Source organism: Siniperca chuatsi, linkage group LG13 (genome assembly GCF_020085105.1).
Source record: "Siniperca chuatsi isolate FFG_IHB_CAS linkage group LG13, ASM2008510v1, whole genome shotgun sequence".
Lineage (NCBI taxonomy): Eukaryota > Metazoa > Chordata > Actinopteri > Centrarchiformes > Sinipercidae > Siniperca > Siniperca chuatsi.
The window spans coordinates 15640077-15655078 of NC_058054.1; the positions used below are offsets into that span (position 1 = coordinate 15640077).

Consider the following 15002-nt stretch of genomic DNA (forward strand, 5'->3'; position numbering starts at 1 on the left):
TATTTCAATCTTCAGCTAAACAACTGTAGATGTCTGTAGTGACCTTCTCTGCCTTTTTTCTGTGTCAACCTTGTGCTCTTTTGAGTTGTTCATCTATTATTTTGCTGCATACAGTTTCATGTGGCTCCTCATCAGATTTTGTGTGGAACCTTGGCAACCAACAAGGAATCATTCAGAGTTAAAGGTTATTTTGATAACATTTTTATGTAGACAATTTTTAAAAACAAAAAATCCGCAGAGCTTTTAGAAAGGTGCAGAATAAAAAGTATCACTTTTCCTAAAAAAAAATTATGATTGTGAATTAATCATTTTTAAAATTTTGATGGGTCCAAAATGAATGTTTTGTTTATCTCTGTGTGGAATATCTGGGTCCCGCGTCTAACAAGCCAATAGTATAACGACGATGGTATCACGTGGTGCCAGTTGGTGTGGAAAACACGGACACTGACGTTAGCATATATTAGCTATCTTGGCTTAATCAACATAACAGCAATAACCCATAAAATTACAGTTCTGCATATTTAAACAAAATAAACAACAACTATCGACAGTCATAGCCCCTAAAACCTAACTAATGCGATGTCACTGGTTAGATTGTCAAAATTAGAAAAATAACAGCTTCAATCCCTGAGGAGCTACGTTAGCATTAGTGACGGTTGCGTCCAGTTACCTAACGTTATAGTTCCCTCAAACAATGAAACGTTATAACAAAGATGCGTATCAGAGGGGATTTAGAAGTGGGCCAGGGTCTGACATAACCGATGGCCCGGGGCCAGTACAAGTTTATGCAGGGCAAGTTGATTGACCAGTCAGTGGTCCATCTGGGCCAGTGGCGGACTGGTCCGCTTATGAAAAGACGGTCGCTCTTCTTTAAGAACGGAGTGGATGTGGGATCCCTATATATTACCAATGTGTCATGTCGAAGGTAAATTAAAGTTCAGAACTACTGTAAATCTGCTCATTATAGTGTTTAGACCCAAAACGTGACTGTTATTGAGGGTGTCAGCTCATATAGTAGGCTATAGCCCTATTATGAGACACTTTGAGGTACTTGTGGCTAGCTAGCCTCGTAGCCAGCTGCGTTGAGCTCAACGTTAATATAAAAATCTGAAAATACTGACATAATCATACAGTCGTCCTTTCTTCCTGTAGCAGTTGTTGCAGTTGTTATCCGAGATTTGTTTTCAGCAAGAAAACACTTCGACTAATGTTAGGTCAACACTACGCACTTGCTCAACTTTTACTGTAGCGGTCTAATGTCGAGTGCTGTGGGTTTTAATAGCATCTCTACAATGTACTGTACTCTACTCTTTAATTGGATTAAAATGTAAATATTTACCTATTGTCTTATAGTGTAAGGATGATTGAAATGGCATTTTACGGTAAGTGTTGCAATATAGGGCCCCTATAATTATTAAATGATGGGGTCAAAGGGGCTGCCTAAAGCTAGCTAGCCATATAAGATTACCATAGATAACGTTACATGAAACACCACCGCACAAAGTAACCTAAATCTATAGCTAATGTATAGCTATGTGTTGCAAAATGAATTCATTACTTTATCACAAAAGATTCACCACTTGATATCACTAAGTCTGAGTCTCACTCCTCCATGAAAAATGCAGGTTGTGCAACAAACTGGCAACCACTGGAATGGAAGGGGAGTGCGTCATTTAGTGGCTGGACGTTATCAATAGCACCTTTAATGTCAGAGGCTGAAACTACATCCAGCACACATTCTGAGACATGTAAGGCTTGGTTCACTGGGGCCAGGTTTCCATGAGGTTTACTGGGTGTACTGGCCTCTTTGGGTTGGTTAGATCAAGGAACGGTTGGATCAATGTTGCCACGCTGTCTGTTTTGGGACATTGATCCCTCTCCCACTGGGTGTAGGGTGATCCATTTTCTGCTTTGAGGTACTGCCAAATGGTCTGATTACTACAAGGTGTTGCACTCGGTAACACTCTCACGAGATGTTGTTCATCGTTATTCAACAACAATGTGTGTTTGTGTGTATATACTGTATGTGTATGTATACATGTTCTGCAAATGTGTACCTTTGTGTGTAACCTTATATTTCAGCTATTTGTGTACAAAGCAAGCATGTGTGTGTGAACAGCAGCGTGTGTACTCTCAGGCACTAGAATCATATCCCATATCACAAAGACTGAAGTCTTGCCTTTATTTTCATATCCCTCAGGAGTCATGGAATCTGTTCTTGCCAGCCCACCTACCTCCTAATAACCCCCGGTGTTTTCTGTCCTTTGTTCTCTCATTGGCTTAAAGGTGCAGAAGTTGGGCTACCAGGGCAATATAAGGAAGGAGGCAGCCTTCGTCAATCACTAGTTGGAGGAGATGGAATGAAGAGTCACCATCTACATCAGTAGGTAAGATGCACTTGTTGCTTTATTATACATCGTAAACGCACTGTGTTGCAATAGAATCAACCTTTTCCAAAGTGCTGCACCTGTTTAGTTTATATTCTTCAAACTTCCACTCTTATCCCTTACAGATTATTGTTTCAAGCCCTCAGTATGCTGTCCGTTCGCCTAGTCTTTCTGACCGCTCTCCTTGTGGTACTGATGGCCGTGCTGACCTCCTGCGCCAGAACCACACGATGGCCCAAACCTCAGAGCACCAAGAAGCCCCCTCGAGCTGGAAGCAGCGGCGGAGGTGGGGGTGGAGGATTCAGACGGACCACCACCACCACCCCATCCCCATCCAGCAGCCTGCACACAGACGAGACAACTGAGGTCATGATGGACGCTTACTCCTTGTCCCCTACAGATAGCACCACCTACTCCAGCGACACTTACCCCACTGAGTTCCACACAGATGCCATAGCGCCCCCTGGGAATACACCTGGAAACTATACACTCGACTACAATGAATGCTTCTTCAACTTCTGTGAGTGCTGTCCACCAGAGAAAGGCCCCGTAGGGCCCATGGGAGAGAGAGGGCCACCGGGACCGCCAGGAGAGAGGGGCCCTCTAGGTAAGATAGATGATCGTTTTCAGGAAAATTACCTTTTGGAGGTCAAAATTTGTCCTTCTTCATACTCTTCGTTTTCCAGGGTTACCAGGAGAGAAGGGAGAAACAGGGCTCAGAGGACCTCCAGGACCAGCAGGACTACCTGGAGCCAACGGACTCAATGGTGACATAGGTACAACAGGGCTTAACAGCAGGAGAGTTTTTGAATGTCTCTCCGTTTCTCTCTCTCTATCCCTCGCTCCTTTTTTGCAGAACGCTGTTTTGTATAAGTACTTTGTGGATGTCATTTTCTACGCTTTATTTATCAAAACTACCACAGGTGAAAAAGGTGATCAAGGATTGGCAGGTCTTCCTGGTGTCCCTGGGATCCCAGGAAAACCAGGAGATAGAGGTGTGTAGTTTTCTATGAGAACTTCCGGGGAAATTATATACATAAGAGAAAATCTGTTTTAATTATACTGAATTAGATTAGATTAAGATATGTATAAATGCACCCTACACATGCAAATGTACATTTCTATTTGAAAATTAAAGCATTCTAATTAAAACATGTCTTCCTATGTGAATATAACCTCTCTACATACTATAGGTGATCCAGGCCCCAGAGGAGAGAAAGGTGAACGTGGCTTCAGCGGTCTGAAAGGGGAACCGGGAGAAAGAGGAGAGCCTGGTCTGAATGGGACTAAGGGCAGCACCGGCCGAGAGGGGCCTATGGGTCCCCCTGGGTTAGCTGGGACAAAGGGTCAGAAAGGTGAACAGGGGCTTACAGGCGAGTGTTTACCAGGCGAGAAAGGTGATGTGGGTGAGCGTGGGCCCCCTGGTCAGAGAGGTGAGATGGGAGTGAATGGAACTGATGGTGCAAAGGGAGAGAGAGGGGAGCCAGGGCCTCCTGGAGGGAAGGGGGATACTGGTGCCAGAGGGCCCCCAGGTCCTCCAGGAGGGAGGGGCATGGCAGGGCTGAGGGGGGAGAGGGGACTTAAAGGTGTGCGTGGGCCAAGGGGCCCTAAAGGCCCACCAGGTGAGAGTGTGGAGCAGATTCGCTCTGCCTTCAGTGTGGGCTTGTTCCCCAGCAGGTCCTTCCCTCCACCCAGCCTGCCTATAAAATTTGACAAGGTGTTTTACAACGGGGAGGGGCACTGGGACCCAACACTCAACAAGTTCAACGTCACTTACCCGGGGGTCTACCTATTCAGTTACCACATCACCGTGCGCAACCGGCCTGTGCGTGCTGCCTTAGTGGTTAATGGGGTACGGAAGCTGCGGACCCGGGATTCTCTGTATGGCCAGGACATCGATCAGGCGTCCAACCTCGCACTGCTGCAGCTGAATGAAGGCGACCAGGTGTGGCTGGAGACGCTGAGAGACTGGAATGGAGTTTACTCCAGCAGTGAGGATGACAGCACTTTCTCTGGCTTCCTGCTTTACCCAGATTCAAAAAACAAACCTGCTGCTATGGAAAACCTGTGACTGCAACCTTTGACCTTGAATGAGCTCTGACTGTAACTTCTTGTAGACTCTGCACAACCTTCAGCCTATTGCACTGCTTTGTCGTATTAATGTGATTCAGATAAATACTGCTGCTTCAATATCTGCTCACTGCTGTCGTGCTAATCGAGCCAAATGCTTTGCTTGCCCTGCTGTATTTGAAGATGGTCGGGGCTTAATTATAGTGCTGTACTGTATGCAATACTTCAGTTCTTTGTAACAATGCATTAAAAATGATATGCTTGAAATGGATGACCCTTGAGTTTTATTTATTTAGAACTAAAACTAGAAGGTATAAGTCATTGCAATTAGACTAGATACACTCTGTGTCAGTGAGGCTAATACACATTTGGAAACAATTGGAAGTAAATAATCCATAATTGCATTTGGTTCCCACTAGAGGGTGTAAGGTGCCCAAGTTTTGTAAAGAGGCATTGGAGAAGAATTGTTAAATGCAGAGATCAGTACAGAGAAAGCAATAAAAAGATTGCAGACAGTATTATATATTAGAGATAAATACTTAAACCTTTAATGTAGATACAATTCACACAGCAGGATGGCAAATATAATTCTTGTGGAGTTCCTGAATTTGGTTCATTATGTGAATATGGTGATTTACTAGGTCTGCAAGGCAGTACAGTACAGGAACAGTGGCAAGAACAAGAGTGAAATCCTTGTTGGTTGTCCTAATTATCAGCCAAGATTGAAGGCAGTAGTGAAGGTGATTCAGACCCACAGGAACACAGAAGACTGATATGGGTTTAAAACAACATCACCCAGAGGCTGATACAAGTAAAAATAATGTCTCTTTGACATTACATACCCATAACAACAGATTAGCTGTTTTAGCACCGAACAGGGAGGATAACCCTCTGCAGCAGAGAGAGATGAATGCACTATAAATTATACTCTGGTGTACCCACACTGTACAATGAAAAATAGCATTGACTTTTACAAATGCTATATGTCATTAGACTCTAAACAGTCAAGACTCCAGATTAAAAATGATAATAACTCATTTCCTGTACACACAGCAATCAATCTTTAAGATAAATTAGGCTACATTTAGTATTTTATTTCCCTGAGAGGTTACTGAGACATTTTTATGTTGTGATGTATTTGTTAAAAAGAGAGCAGGGAGACTGCATTACCTAGTTTCAATGTGTAGTTTTATAATGATTACATTAGGCGACCAGGAACAATTTCTCATTGAAAAACACAAAAGCCTGCCTTTTCTAACTTTGCCAGAAATCTTCAGTAATTGGAATAGAAATATTTAATCACTGAAAATATCTTATTTTACATATAAAGTGATTAAACCTTATAAGAGAGCTATTGTTTATTGATGTGTTTTGAGCAACTTTATTTCTGCAGTAATTTGGCTTCATACCTCGGTCACATCAAATGGTTTTATGTACAGGTAAGGTTTGTATTAGGCTGATTTTTCCACAAAGATCAAAATTCCATATGTGATGAATGAATAAATCTACATTGCTAGTTGACCTCTACATTTATGACCAGAATTATTTTGTGTATTTCGTATTAGTATGTCAACAGGACAAGTGATTGCACAAGAGGGTACTTCACTTAGCCTTTATTATAACATTCGGTTATAATGTTTGATCATTCCTTTGTAATTTTTCTTGTGAAATCAATTATGTATCTGTCACTATATATCTTCAGCACAGCCTTTACCCTCTTAAGTTTTCTATATTGAAATGCTTGAAAATCAATGACATATGTCAAATTATTCTCCAAGTCTATCTCACACATTGATTAACATTGATGTTAAATTACAATAAAGCAATAAATTGGTCCTACATCTGGGAATTTCATATTCATTTACCAATACAACATACCTAAGACTCGTTAGCATGTATGCATGTCTCATTCATTTTTATACAAATCTGCACAAGACTTGCAGTTTTTCTTTGTTGAATTTGCTCCACAGAACATGTATATTTCCTCTGTTTTCCTGAGGGATACACAGAGAGAGGGAGTCACAGAGTGTACACTTAGCCAAGATTGCAGCCGCTGGCACATAAGAAGACAAACAGTTACTATAACATGAAATATTGTGACATAATAAATATATTTTTAATCATGTCCAAATAAACATCATCAAAGACAGCCTGATTATTTTTTGTTCATTCCTGTCTATTATGAAAGAATAATTAAAAAGCAGGTGATAATTTTTTTCTTCCAAATCCAATGTCTGAAATTATACGGCATGGGTCTAAAGTCAAAAGAATAGAAATTAACCAAGATTGTAAATGTAATTAAATATTAAATATTTTTATATAGTAATTAAACAATTTGCATAGAAAATAAAAAGTGACATTTTTAAATGAGTTAGATTGTGACTAAAGGTGATCACTTTTGCGACTGATTTCATCATTTTGTACGATCATAACAGTTTTCAGGATTTTATTTTTTAGCTGAGTTGGGGTCTTTTAAGATAAAACTTTCTCTCAATTGGAGAGGTTTCATTAATTGGGAAAAAAACAACATTCCGGGTGAGTTGAAAGTTAACTTTAATTAAGAGCATATGTAATATTTTATAAAGAATACTGAACAGAAACATAACACTGAAACCTATTAAAGTGGAAAGCCCATGACATCTCCATCTACTGGTGAAGGACATAAATTTACCTCAAATTTCCACCTTATTTACTGCTGTTGGTGGTGATGGTGGTGTGTGTGTGTGTGTGTTAAAATGTTATTTTGCTTGTTTGTTTATAGGCCTATCTGTGGATGTGTGTGGACGTGTGTGTGTGTGTGTGTGTGTGTGTGTGTGTGTGTGTGTGCATTTATGTATTTTCTACTACTCTGTGAAAATATAAATAACTACCTTGGCGGTGTGCGCAGTGTAATCTGTTCCCAGCAGGCTGGATTCCCACTGTGAGAAAGACAGTATATTGTTCCTGCAGCACCACAGATAACAACTCATTAGCATACTGAATCATTTGGCTGCAAGAGCCACTCTGCCACCCATCTGCACTGAGCTGATAAACACACACACACACACACACACACACACACACACACACACACACACACACACACACACCTCTCTCTCTCTCACACACACACACACACACACACACAGATCTGTGCAGACCAAGCACACTAACACAAGCCTGCTCTCACTAACACACAAACATAAAAACACATACACACACACACACACACACACACACAGGCACAAGCCTCCTCTCATTCCCTCCCTTTCAATCTCTCATATTCACTCCCTGTATCCCTCTCTTTTTGTGAGTCTGTGTGTTTTTGGAGAGTCAGGAGCACTGAAGCAGGTAAATGTTTGGCAGGCATTAACCCCGAGAGCCCCTCAGTAGAGTCCCAGCACAGCCAGAGCAGAGGCAGGAGAGGTCTCGAAACACCTGGATGTCTCTGATGCTCTCTGGAAGCAATCATAGTTTTTTTAGAAATGTCTAAGAGCCGATGCTGCTGTAGTAGTGGTAGTGGTGGCAAAGTCTGCTGTAAAGAGTTATGGAATATAGGGAAGTAGACTACAGAAAAGTTGCATTTATGTGGCAAAGTTACAACTGCTCTGCTAATTTCTTATTAAAAACCACAGGTTGGCGAACATAACTTTTCGATTGCGTAAGTGAATAACTTTTGGGCGGTGGGAGTCTCGATGGCTGTTTCACAATGTGTTCAGACACAACAGCGTGCAAACGAGTGCAGCGGAGGCTGTCAAAACCACTTTCACAATGGCAGGATATCCTGCAGGTCACCGAGCCATGTTAACCTCTATAGGAAGTTGTCACTTGTTGGGAGGAAGTGAGGATTCCAGCGTTCATTGGGGGAGTTTCATGAGGAGGTTGTGGTTTTAACTACAGTGTGTACAGATAAGGTGGGAAACAGTTGCATGGTGTGCCATTGTCTGTCAGGTTATGCAATTATGAATAAGTGTATAAAAGGTATAAAATTAGTCAAAAGTTTCATTTGTTCAGTTTCTTGTTCAATGAAGGAACTGAACTGAATGGACCTGCACTGAATTGAATTGAATTGAATTAATGAGACCCACAGCATGCTTGAGTGAGATCAAATACAAGGCTTTTCCTCTGCGTGTTTTATTCTGGGGTTTTGTATAAAATTCATCGATTTAACATTGGATATATTTATAGATACAGCTATCATACAACAAATATGTCATTACCAAACATACAATGTCCCTTTACTGCAATTCATAAAATACCATAGTTACCAAAGGTACCAATATAGGCTACTAGGTCCTGCTGAAAAAGCAGAATAAACAACAACAGCGAGCAATACTTAACTGTATTTGTCAGAAAACTGCTGGTGTTGTTATGATATTAACACTGTGTGGCGTGTGTGTGTGTGTTTGTGCGTGTGCCTCTGTGCATGTGTCTGTGTGTGTATATGTAAAATGTGGCAATGAAGGGATTTATTTGTGTACCTTACTAAACTACAACTGCATTACAGTTTAAAAAACACTGAAACATTCATATATAAAAGGACTGCATGAGTCATCTCATATCATACGACCCATATTTTGTACACTTTAAGAAACACTGCATGTCTTGTACCTCCACAGCAATTTCAAATAGATATATTCATTCCAGGCAGTGAAATTGTTTAACTGTCTGTTGCTGTATTTGGTGTAATTTTTTCATCACCAAAGTGTAACAGAAGTAAATGGTACCACATTTGATGCACTACGTTCAGTTGCTTGCTTTACTTTTTGAGTTCATCTCGTCTCTTCTCCCCTCTCTCTTCGTTTCACGTCTCCTAAAAGACCATTTTGCTAGTAAACCCATTGACAAACACACTACAGTACATCCTAAACCACATGATTTGAACTCGAGTCACTGATGTTACATTGTGCAGTGGAAATATAATGCTATTTACAATACATACGTAACTGCATGGGTGCAATAGAGTCCAGTCGGTTTATTTCTGCATTTACGACCTCCAACTGAGGCAGACTTACTTTTGTGTCATTATTCTAACACATCAAATTCGTTGGCCATAAATCTCCAGGGTTCATTCATTGATGTTTTAGAACCATTTACATGCAGCGCTCTGCAAGCACTTTGGATCTATTCTGGCTGCACCATATTGTAATCTATAGTATCATTAGTGAAGCATTGGTCAAAACTTCAATAGAAATTCTCTCTCTCAAAAGTGTCTTTTGATTGATATTTTGTTTGGTTTTGTCTTGTTTTGTTTTGTTTGCTTGTTCTTTCTTTCTTGTGTGTGTGTGTGTGTGTGTGTGTGTGTGTGTGTGTGTGTGTGTGTGTGTGTGTGTGCGTGTGTTTTTAGAATATCCAGTCTTTGGACTTTCAAAACACGGAAAATTATGATCCGCAGGTCAGTCAAAGACATGAGACATGCAGAATTTACAAGTCTTTTGTTGGATCAAATTCAACAGATCACCAATCAAACCAAGCTATTCATCAGTGCTGCCTCAGGTGTAGTGTGGAGACAGGAACGTACTCATGATCCATTTTGGACACCACTATCTCACTACGCGGAGCTTGATTCTCCGTCCTACACTGACAACTGAAAGCTAATGTGTCCTGAGCATATCCATTTCTTTAGTCCCTCTCATTGTTCTCTTTCAGTCTCAGGTGTTGTGTCCGTGGTTTATTGGTATCAGCATCATCGGCGACTGGAGCCATCTAAAGGACGTCCATTGCGCCTCAGATCCCTAGTAGCTAGATGCAGCGGGGGCCCACGTGAAGCTGTTAGAGTCCTTGGAGCTGGAGGGGAGTCCTGGTCCTCCATAAAGCTCTCAGGACTGCCCTCGGCATCGCCATCAGGCAGGCTTCCACAGCTGGAGCCTGGTGACATTGTTTCCAGAAGATCGTCCCTGACCAAGCTCACCACCGTGTCCTGATGTGGTCCGCCCTGTGGGCCGCCCTCGTGGGCCCCAACCAGCAGCCCTGTTTCCCCATCAGTTGTGCTGCCAACATTCCTCCCTCCGTCCTGGTCCTCCAGGAGGTTGGAGAGGAAGCTGATGTACTTCATGGCAAGCCGCAGGATCTCATTCTTGCTCAGCTTCTTGTCTGGGGGGTGAGTGGGGATGAGTTTGCGAAGCTCTGCAAATGCCCCGTTTACGTTCTGCTGCCGCCAACGTTCACGACTGTTAGTGAAGATGCGACGCACAATCTTTGGCTGGCCAGCTTGCAGAGGAACAGGGAGAAAAAGACAAAGACATAGAGAGAGTAAGGAGAGGACGTCTTGATAGGAGATGGTAATACAAATAAAACAAAATGCAGAGCTGAAACAGATAATGCGGTCTGTAAAAGGGTAAAGCAACACTGCGTGCAATAATAAAAATGGAAAAAGTAGTAGCAGGAGGAAAGATGTACATAGGTTTTGAGAAAAATTGACTTGTAGGAAAAACAAAAAATCTTCATAATCCTAAAGAATTAGGTTTCAGAATTATCTTCCGTACAATCATGGATTTTTAGATGATGGAGCAGAAGCCACAGTACAATGTGCTGTGTCTTAAATACTATGCAAATGCAATAGAAGAAAAATGGTTAGTTTGGCATGCCAAACCCCAGGAAAGGGTGTTGGGGAGACTGTGTGCTCCCTTATTCCATGTTCTGTGTACTTTTTTATTTATTTAGGTATGATAAAATGCCCCACTGCAGGTAGTCACATCCTCCCACCCCCAACAATTGTGTCTTCCAGGCTATTGTCACCCTTGGAACACACCCAGTCTATCTTAATCCTTCAGCCCACTCTGCAGTAAAACCTTGGCATGGAGGCAGCAGCACCCCCATCCTCCACCCCTGTATATGGCAGTGTGGGCAGTGGTGGAAAGGATGTTAAAAATGAAATAAACCCCAAATCCGCCTGAAAAGAGCTTACTTTAGTGACATGCAGGTACATGTATTTGACATTCTGATTAGCAGCACTCATTTATGCAATGAATTATGATGTTTCCGGGTTAAACACTTATGCTGAATTATCTTTTTGCAAGGCATCTTCTGCAACACTCAGATTAGGTACAGTATAGATCCATGTCAGTGGATGAATGACAATGGAGATGAGGAGGAGGCGTTTAGGGGACTGTATTGGCAGAAGGACACAGCAGAAGTGCGTCTTACCATACTTATAAAGATCTAAAATGCGCCTACCCTCGTCGAGTTCAACCTCATAAGGCGCTGGGCGGCGCTTTACCCTGTTGCTGGGGTACATGCTGTACTGCTCCGACTCTCCTCCGAGACTATAGCAACAGAAAGCAGACAAAAGGTGCATAGGTATTTGAGAAAACATGAATTTCAGCATACATCATTTATTTCTTTGTATATAACCCTTAACAGCCTCCACTCCTTGCTCCAGGAGCTCTCTCTCTCTCTCTCTCTCTCTCTCTCTCTCTCTCTCTCTCTCTCTCTCTCTCTCTCTCACACACACACACACACACACACACACACACACACACATATTTAATTACTAATTCACTCTGTCACACATGCACATACATGCTAAATAATGTCAACATAATGTAAACTCAATTACACCGCAAGCATCTTTTCACACTACAGTAGCCTATTACTGCCGGGCCATAATATGGCAGCCGTCAAACTTTCTATGGTGAACACTCATAATGATCAATGATGAAACGTGCATTCATGAAACTATATGATTTTTCTTTTCCTGTCTCCACCTTTACCTGTTGATGGCGGCGAGAGGCTGCGCCAGGTTGTAGAGCATCGCCCGGGCCGGGACAGGAAACGCGTTTGGGCTCAGTTGGACCATTCGAGCGTCGTCTCGTTGCGGCGGCGGTAGCGGCAGCGGTGGAGGTCTGCGAAGTTCAGTGATCGGCACCAAATGGCTTTCAGTCTTCTGCTCCACCGCTTTTATAGCGTCCCTCCTGGAGAGCTCGATCACCGGCACTTCCCTTTTCAGGTCAAGGGCGTTGTGAGAGGCAGTTTCCTTGGCAACGCCGTTGATGATGATGCTGATGCTGGTCCCGTTGCTCGAGTTCTGCAGAGGAACGTCATCCGTCTCCTCAACCCCCTTGAAGCACCCTCCCCTCTCCTTCTCCCCCTCCTCTCTCCTCGGTTTCTCGTCCTCCTTGCATCCGTTCTGTCTGGAGATGATGGAGGAGTCCTCCCGCTTTCCAGGACCGGACTCTGCATCAGGACTTCCAGGACAAAGCTCCGGCTGCCGTTTTTCCATCATTTTTATACCGTCACCACTCGCTCGAGTCCACTACGTCCTAAATAAGATTTTCCTCGATTAATTTATTGATCAGAACAATATGTGATAGTCTTAATATACCAGATAAATAACCAAGCTTTTGCTTCCCATGCAAGCCTATAGGGAATAAACAATCCATTATTATTATTATTGTCATTATTAGAAGTATTATTTTAAATTGCAGACTTTACATTTCTAACAAAACAAATAGTATAAGAAACACAATTGATTAATTATTACATTTTCTTAGATATCTTAAAAAGATAAAAAGCTCGAATGCAGACATATTTTTTGCCACAAGGGAGGACAACACTAATGCCATATGCCTACTAAATTTTAAAATATTTTAATTCTCGAGGATTCTACAATTTTTGTGAGCTGTTGCAGGTTTGAAAGCTTTTCTTTAAGTGGGATATGATAATTTCCTTATAGGCTAATTGTACAATTACGTTAAGTTGCCTCAATTCAACACTTTTATCATAAATTTGGAGCTAGTGAGACTTCAAATCTTAACTTGCCATTTACAAAGAGCTTTATCTTGTGGCTTCTACATACATGTTTCGCCCCCTTTCTATGAATCTCTTATCTAAAGCTTGATGGCCCTTCAGCACAGTTTATGCCGTTAAGCTAATACCTTAATGTAGGCCTATGTAAACCTACGTTTGAGCTTGGCATAAAGTCTCATCCGAATATATTAAAAGCTAATTTCGGCTGCTGTTAATTTAGAGGTGAAATTATCGCCTTATAGAGAGATTGTGGATGCCAGGACCACGAAAAAGAGCTTGGTATCCATTCTTCGTCGAAATAAAATCCCTCCTTTTTTTCTGCCTTCAGCAAATCCAGAAATAACCTCGTGAAGCTTCAAAAACACTTGGACATGATCATTTTCTTAGCCACAGATGTCAGAGTAGGTTGTGTCATTCTTGCTTTATCGTGGTGTAGGCCACAGTACTGTTGTTGTTAAAGCAGAACATCGAAGGCTTGTCATATTGAATACACTGCACACCAGTGTTATGTATTTTAGGAGGTAATTCATTCGATAAATGTCCTAAGAATATTATAGCCTAATAAACGAACAGCCAATTAAAAAAGCGCACTTATAATTTCTGGGAATTCTCCAATAGGCCTCGCATCCGTTACATCCCGTTCAGCTTCAGTCATCCGATCGGACAATAGCAGAAAATATCGGCTAAATATTTCGCACATAATGCCAATAAAATTGTGACGATAGCAATCCAGCTACAGCGTTTTGGAACAACGAATCCTGTGGTTTAAATAAAGAGATGTATTTCTTTGCACTTACCGTTCCAGCCGTGTTGTTGATGTTACTGTGTAAGTGGAGCCATTTTGTGAGTGGGTCATCCATGTCTGAGGTTTTTCTTTTTTTCCCTGCTAGTTGTGGAGCAGTGTGTATGTGTGTGTGTGTGTGTGTAGCTGAGTTATTTCTCGCCGCATCCAGTGCGCTCCCTCAGTATGGGGAGCGGAACACGGGCCGCAATGTGGCCGAGTGAGATAAGCGCACGGCAGCGGCCTCTTCATTCCCGATAAGCCCCTAAACCCATTATTTATGAAATGATTCATTATTATTTGGCTGTCGTGGGCTATATAGGCTTGTGGAGGGCAAAGAATTAAAAAAAGGCAAACAGGCACAGCGCAACGGCCTGTAACAACGTGAGGTAGTATACTGTAGCCTGAGCCATAGTTGAGGTGTTTTAATTTTTTTGATTAAATAAACAAAAGCTCAGGTTAAGCTTTTGACCTATTTATATTTTCAACAAAGGGGTTTTTGCTAAGCCCATTTATCCTGCAATAAGATAACTGATGATAGCAGAGGGTCGTCTATCTTTTTTATTTTTTTATATTTTTATCCTAAAAAGAGTATATCCATTAATCCATATCCATTTGTGCGCCTTCAGGCTGGATGTACTACTGATACAATATATTAGTAAAATGACGAGGGTGTAATTATGATAACGATACCTTAATTGAATGGGACACAATTCTTTATCGATTGATTGATAAATAAATAAATGTGCTGTTGCCTGTCATTGTTTGTGTCGGGGGCCTTGGACGGCGGTTCCTCGGGGTCCATAGGGAGTCATGGCTGGGGGAGATAAAAGCGTATCGGCTCCTGGTCGCATCAGATAAAAGAGCAGCACGCTATCAGAGCACATTCAGGACAGTTTCAATGGTAGCAAGTACATCCTAATAACGGATTTCCCACACAGCGTTTCTTCTTTTAGTCAAATACATATATGAATTTAAATAATCACATACATTTAGTCTAATAAACTCATGGAATGGCAAATTATAGAGAGCAGGCT

General features: G+C 41.8%; 2 protein-coding genes across 5 annotated transcripts; one reads left to right on the forward strand and one right to left on the reverse strand.

The window, feature by feature from the left end:
- The first annotated feature begins 737 nt into the window (after positions 1-737).
- On the forward strand, positions 738-4724 carry otol1a (otolin 1a). Of its 3 annotated transcripts, none has more exons than XM_044219207.1 (6): positions 738-925; positions 2287-2387; positions 2513-2994; positions 3074-3163; positions 3311-3382; positions 3581-4724. In XM_044219207.1, exons 3-6 carry the CDS (start codon positions 2535-2537, stop codon positions 4456-4458), a joined length of 1500 nt encoding a protein of 499 aa, XP_044075142.1. In that variant the 5' UTR covers positions 738-925; positions 2287-2387; positions 2513-2534; the 3' UTR covers positions 4459-4724. The 3 variants fall into 3 exon arrangements, with proteins under 3 accessions (XP_044075142.1, XP_044075144.1, XP_044075143.1); XM_044219209.1 differs by lacking the exon at positions 738-925 and adding an exon at positions 1647-1748; XM_044219208.1 differs by lacking the exon at positions 738-925 and adding an exon at positions 1790-1916.
- Positions 4725-8536: 3812 nt separating this feature from the next.
- tal1 (T-cell acute lymphocytic leukemia 1) lies at positions 8537-14212 on the reverse strand. 2 transcript variants are annotated; one of them, XM_044219216.1, is made up of 4 exons: positions 13982-14212; positions 12149-12697; positions 11583-11701; positions 8537-10646 (listed from the first exon to the last, which is right to left on the reverse strand). In XM_044219216.1, exons 2-4 carry the CDS (start codon positions 12658-12660, stop codon positions 10123-10125), a joined length of 1155 nt encoding a protein of 384 aa, XP_044075151.1. In that variant the 5' UTR covers positions 12661-12697; positions 13982-14212; the 3' UTR covers positions 8537-10122. The 2 variants fall into 2 exon arrangements, with proteins under 2 accessions (XP_044075151.1, XP_044075152.1); XM_044219217.1 differs by having other exon boundaries at positions 11613-11701; positions 13982-14193.
- Between the last annotated feature and the right edge of the window lie 790 nt (positions 14213-15002).

What these genes read in the sequence shown, in the direction of transcription:
- otol1a (XM_044219207.1), top strand. Translation starts at nt 2,535, where the DNA reads ATGCTGTCCGTTCGCCTAGTCTTTCTGACCGCTCTCCTTGTGGTACTG. An exon ending in AGGAGAGAGGGGCCCTCTAG is followed by an intron (nt 2,995 to 3,073) that starts GTAAGATAGATG and finishes TTCGTTTTCCAG; the next exon opens with GGTTACCAGGAGAGAAGGGA. An exon ending in AGGAAAACCAGGAGATAGAG is followed by an intron (nt 3,383 to 3,580) that starts GTGTGTAGTTTT and finishes TACATACTATAG; the next exon opens with GTGATCCAGGCCCCAGAGGA.
- tal1 (XM_044219216.1), bottom strand. Translation starts at nt 12,660, where the DNA reads ATGATGGAAAAACGGCAGCCGGAGCTTTGTCCTGGAAGTCCTGATGCA. An exon ending in CCTCTCGCCGCCATCAACAG is followed by an intron (nt 11,702 to 12,148) that starts GTAAAGGTGGAG and finishes CTGTTGCTATAG; the next exon opens with TCTCGGAGGAGAGTCGGAGC. An exon ending in TTTAGATCTTTATAAGTATG is followed by an intron (nt 10,647 to 11,582) that starts GTAAGACGCACT and finishes TTCCTCTGCAAG; the next exon opens with CTGGCCAGCCAAAGATTGTG.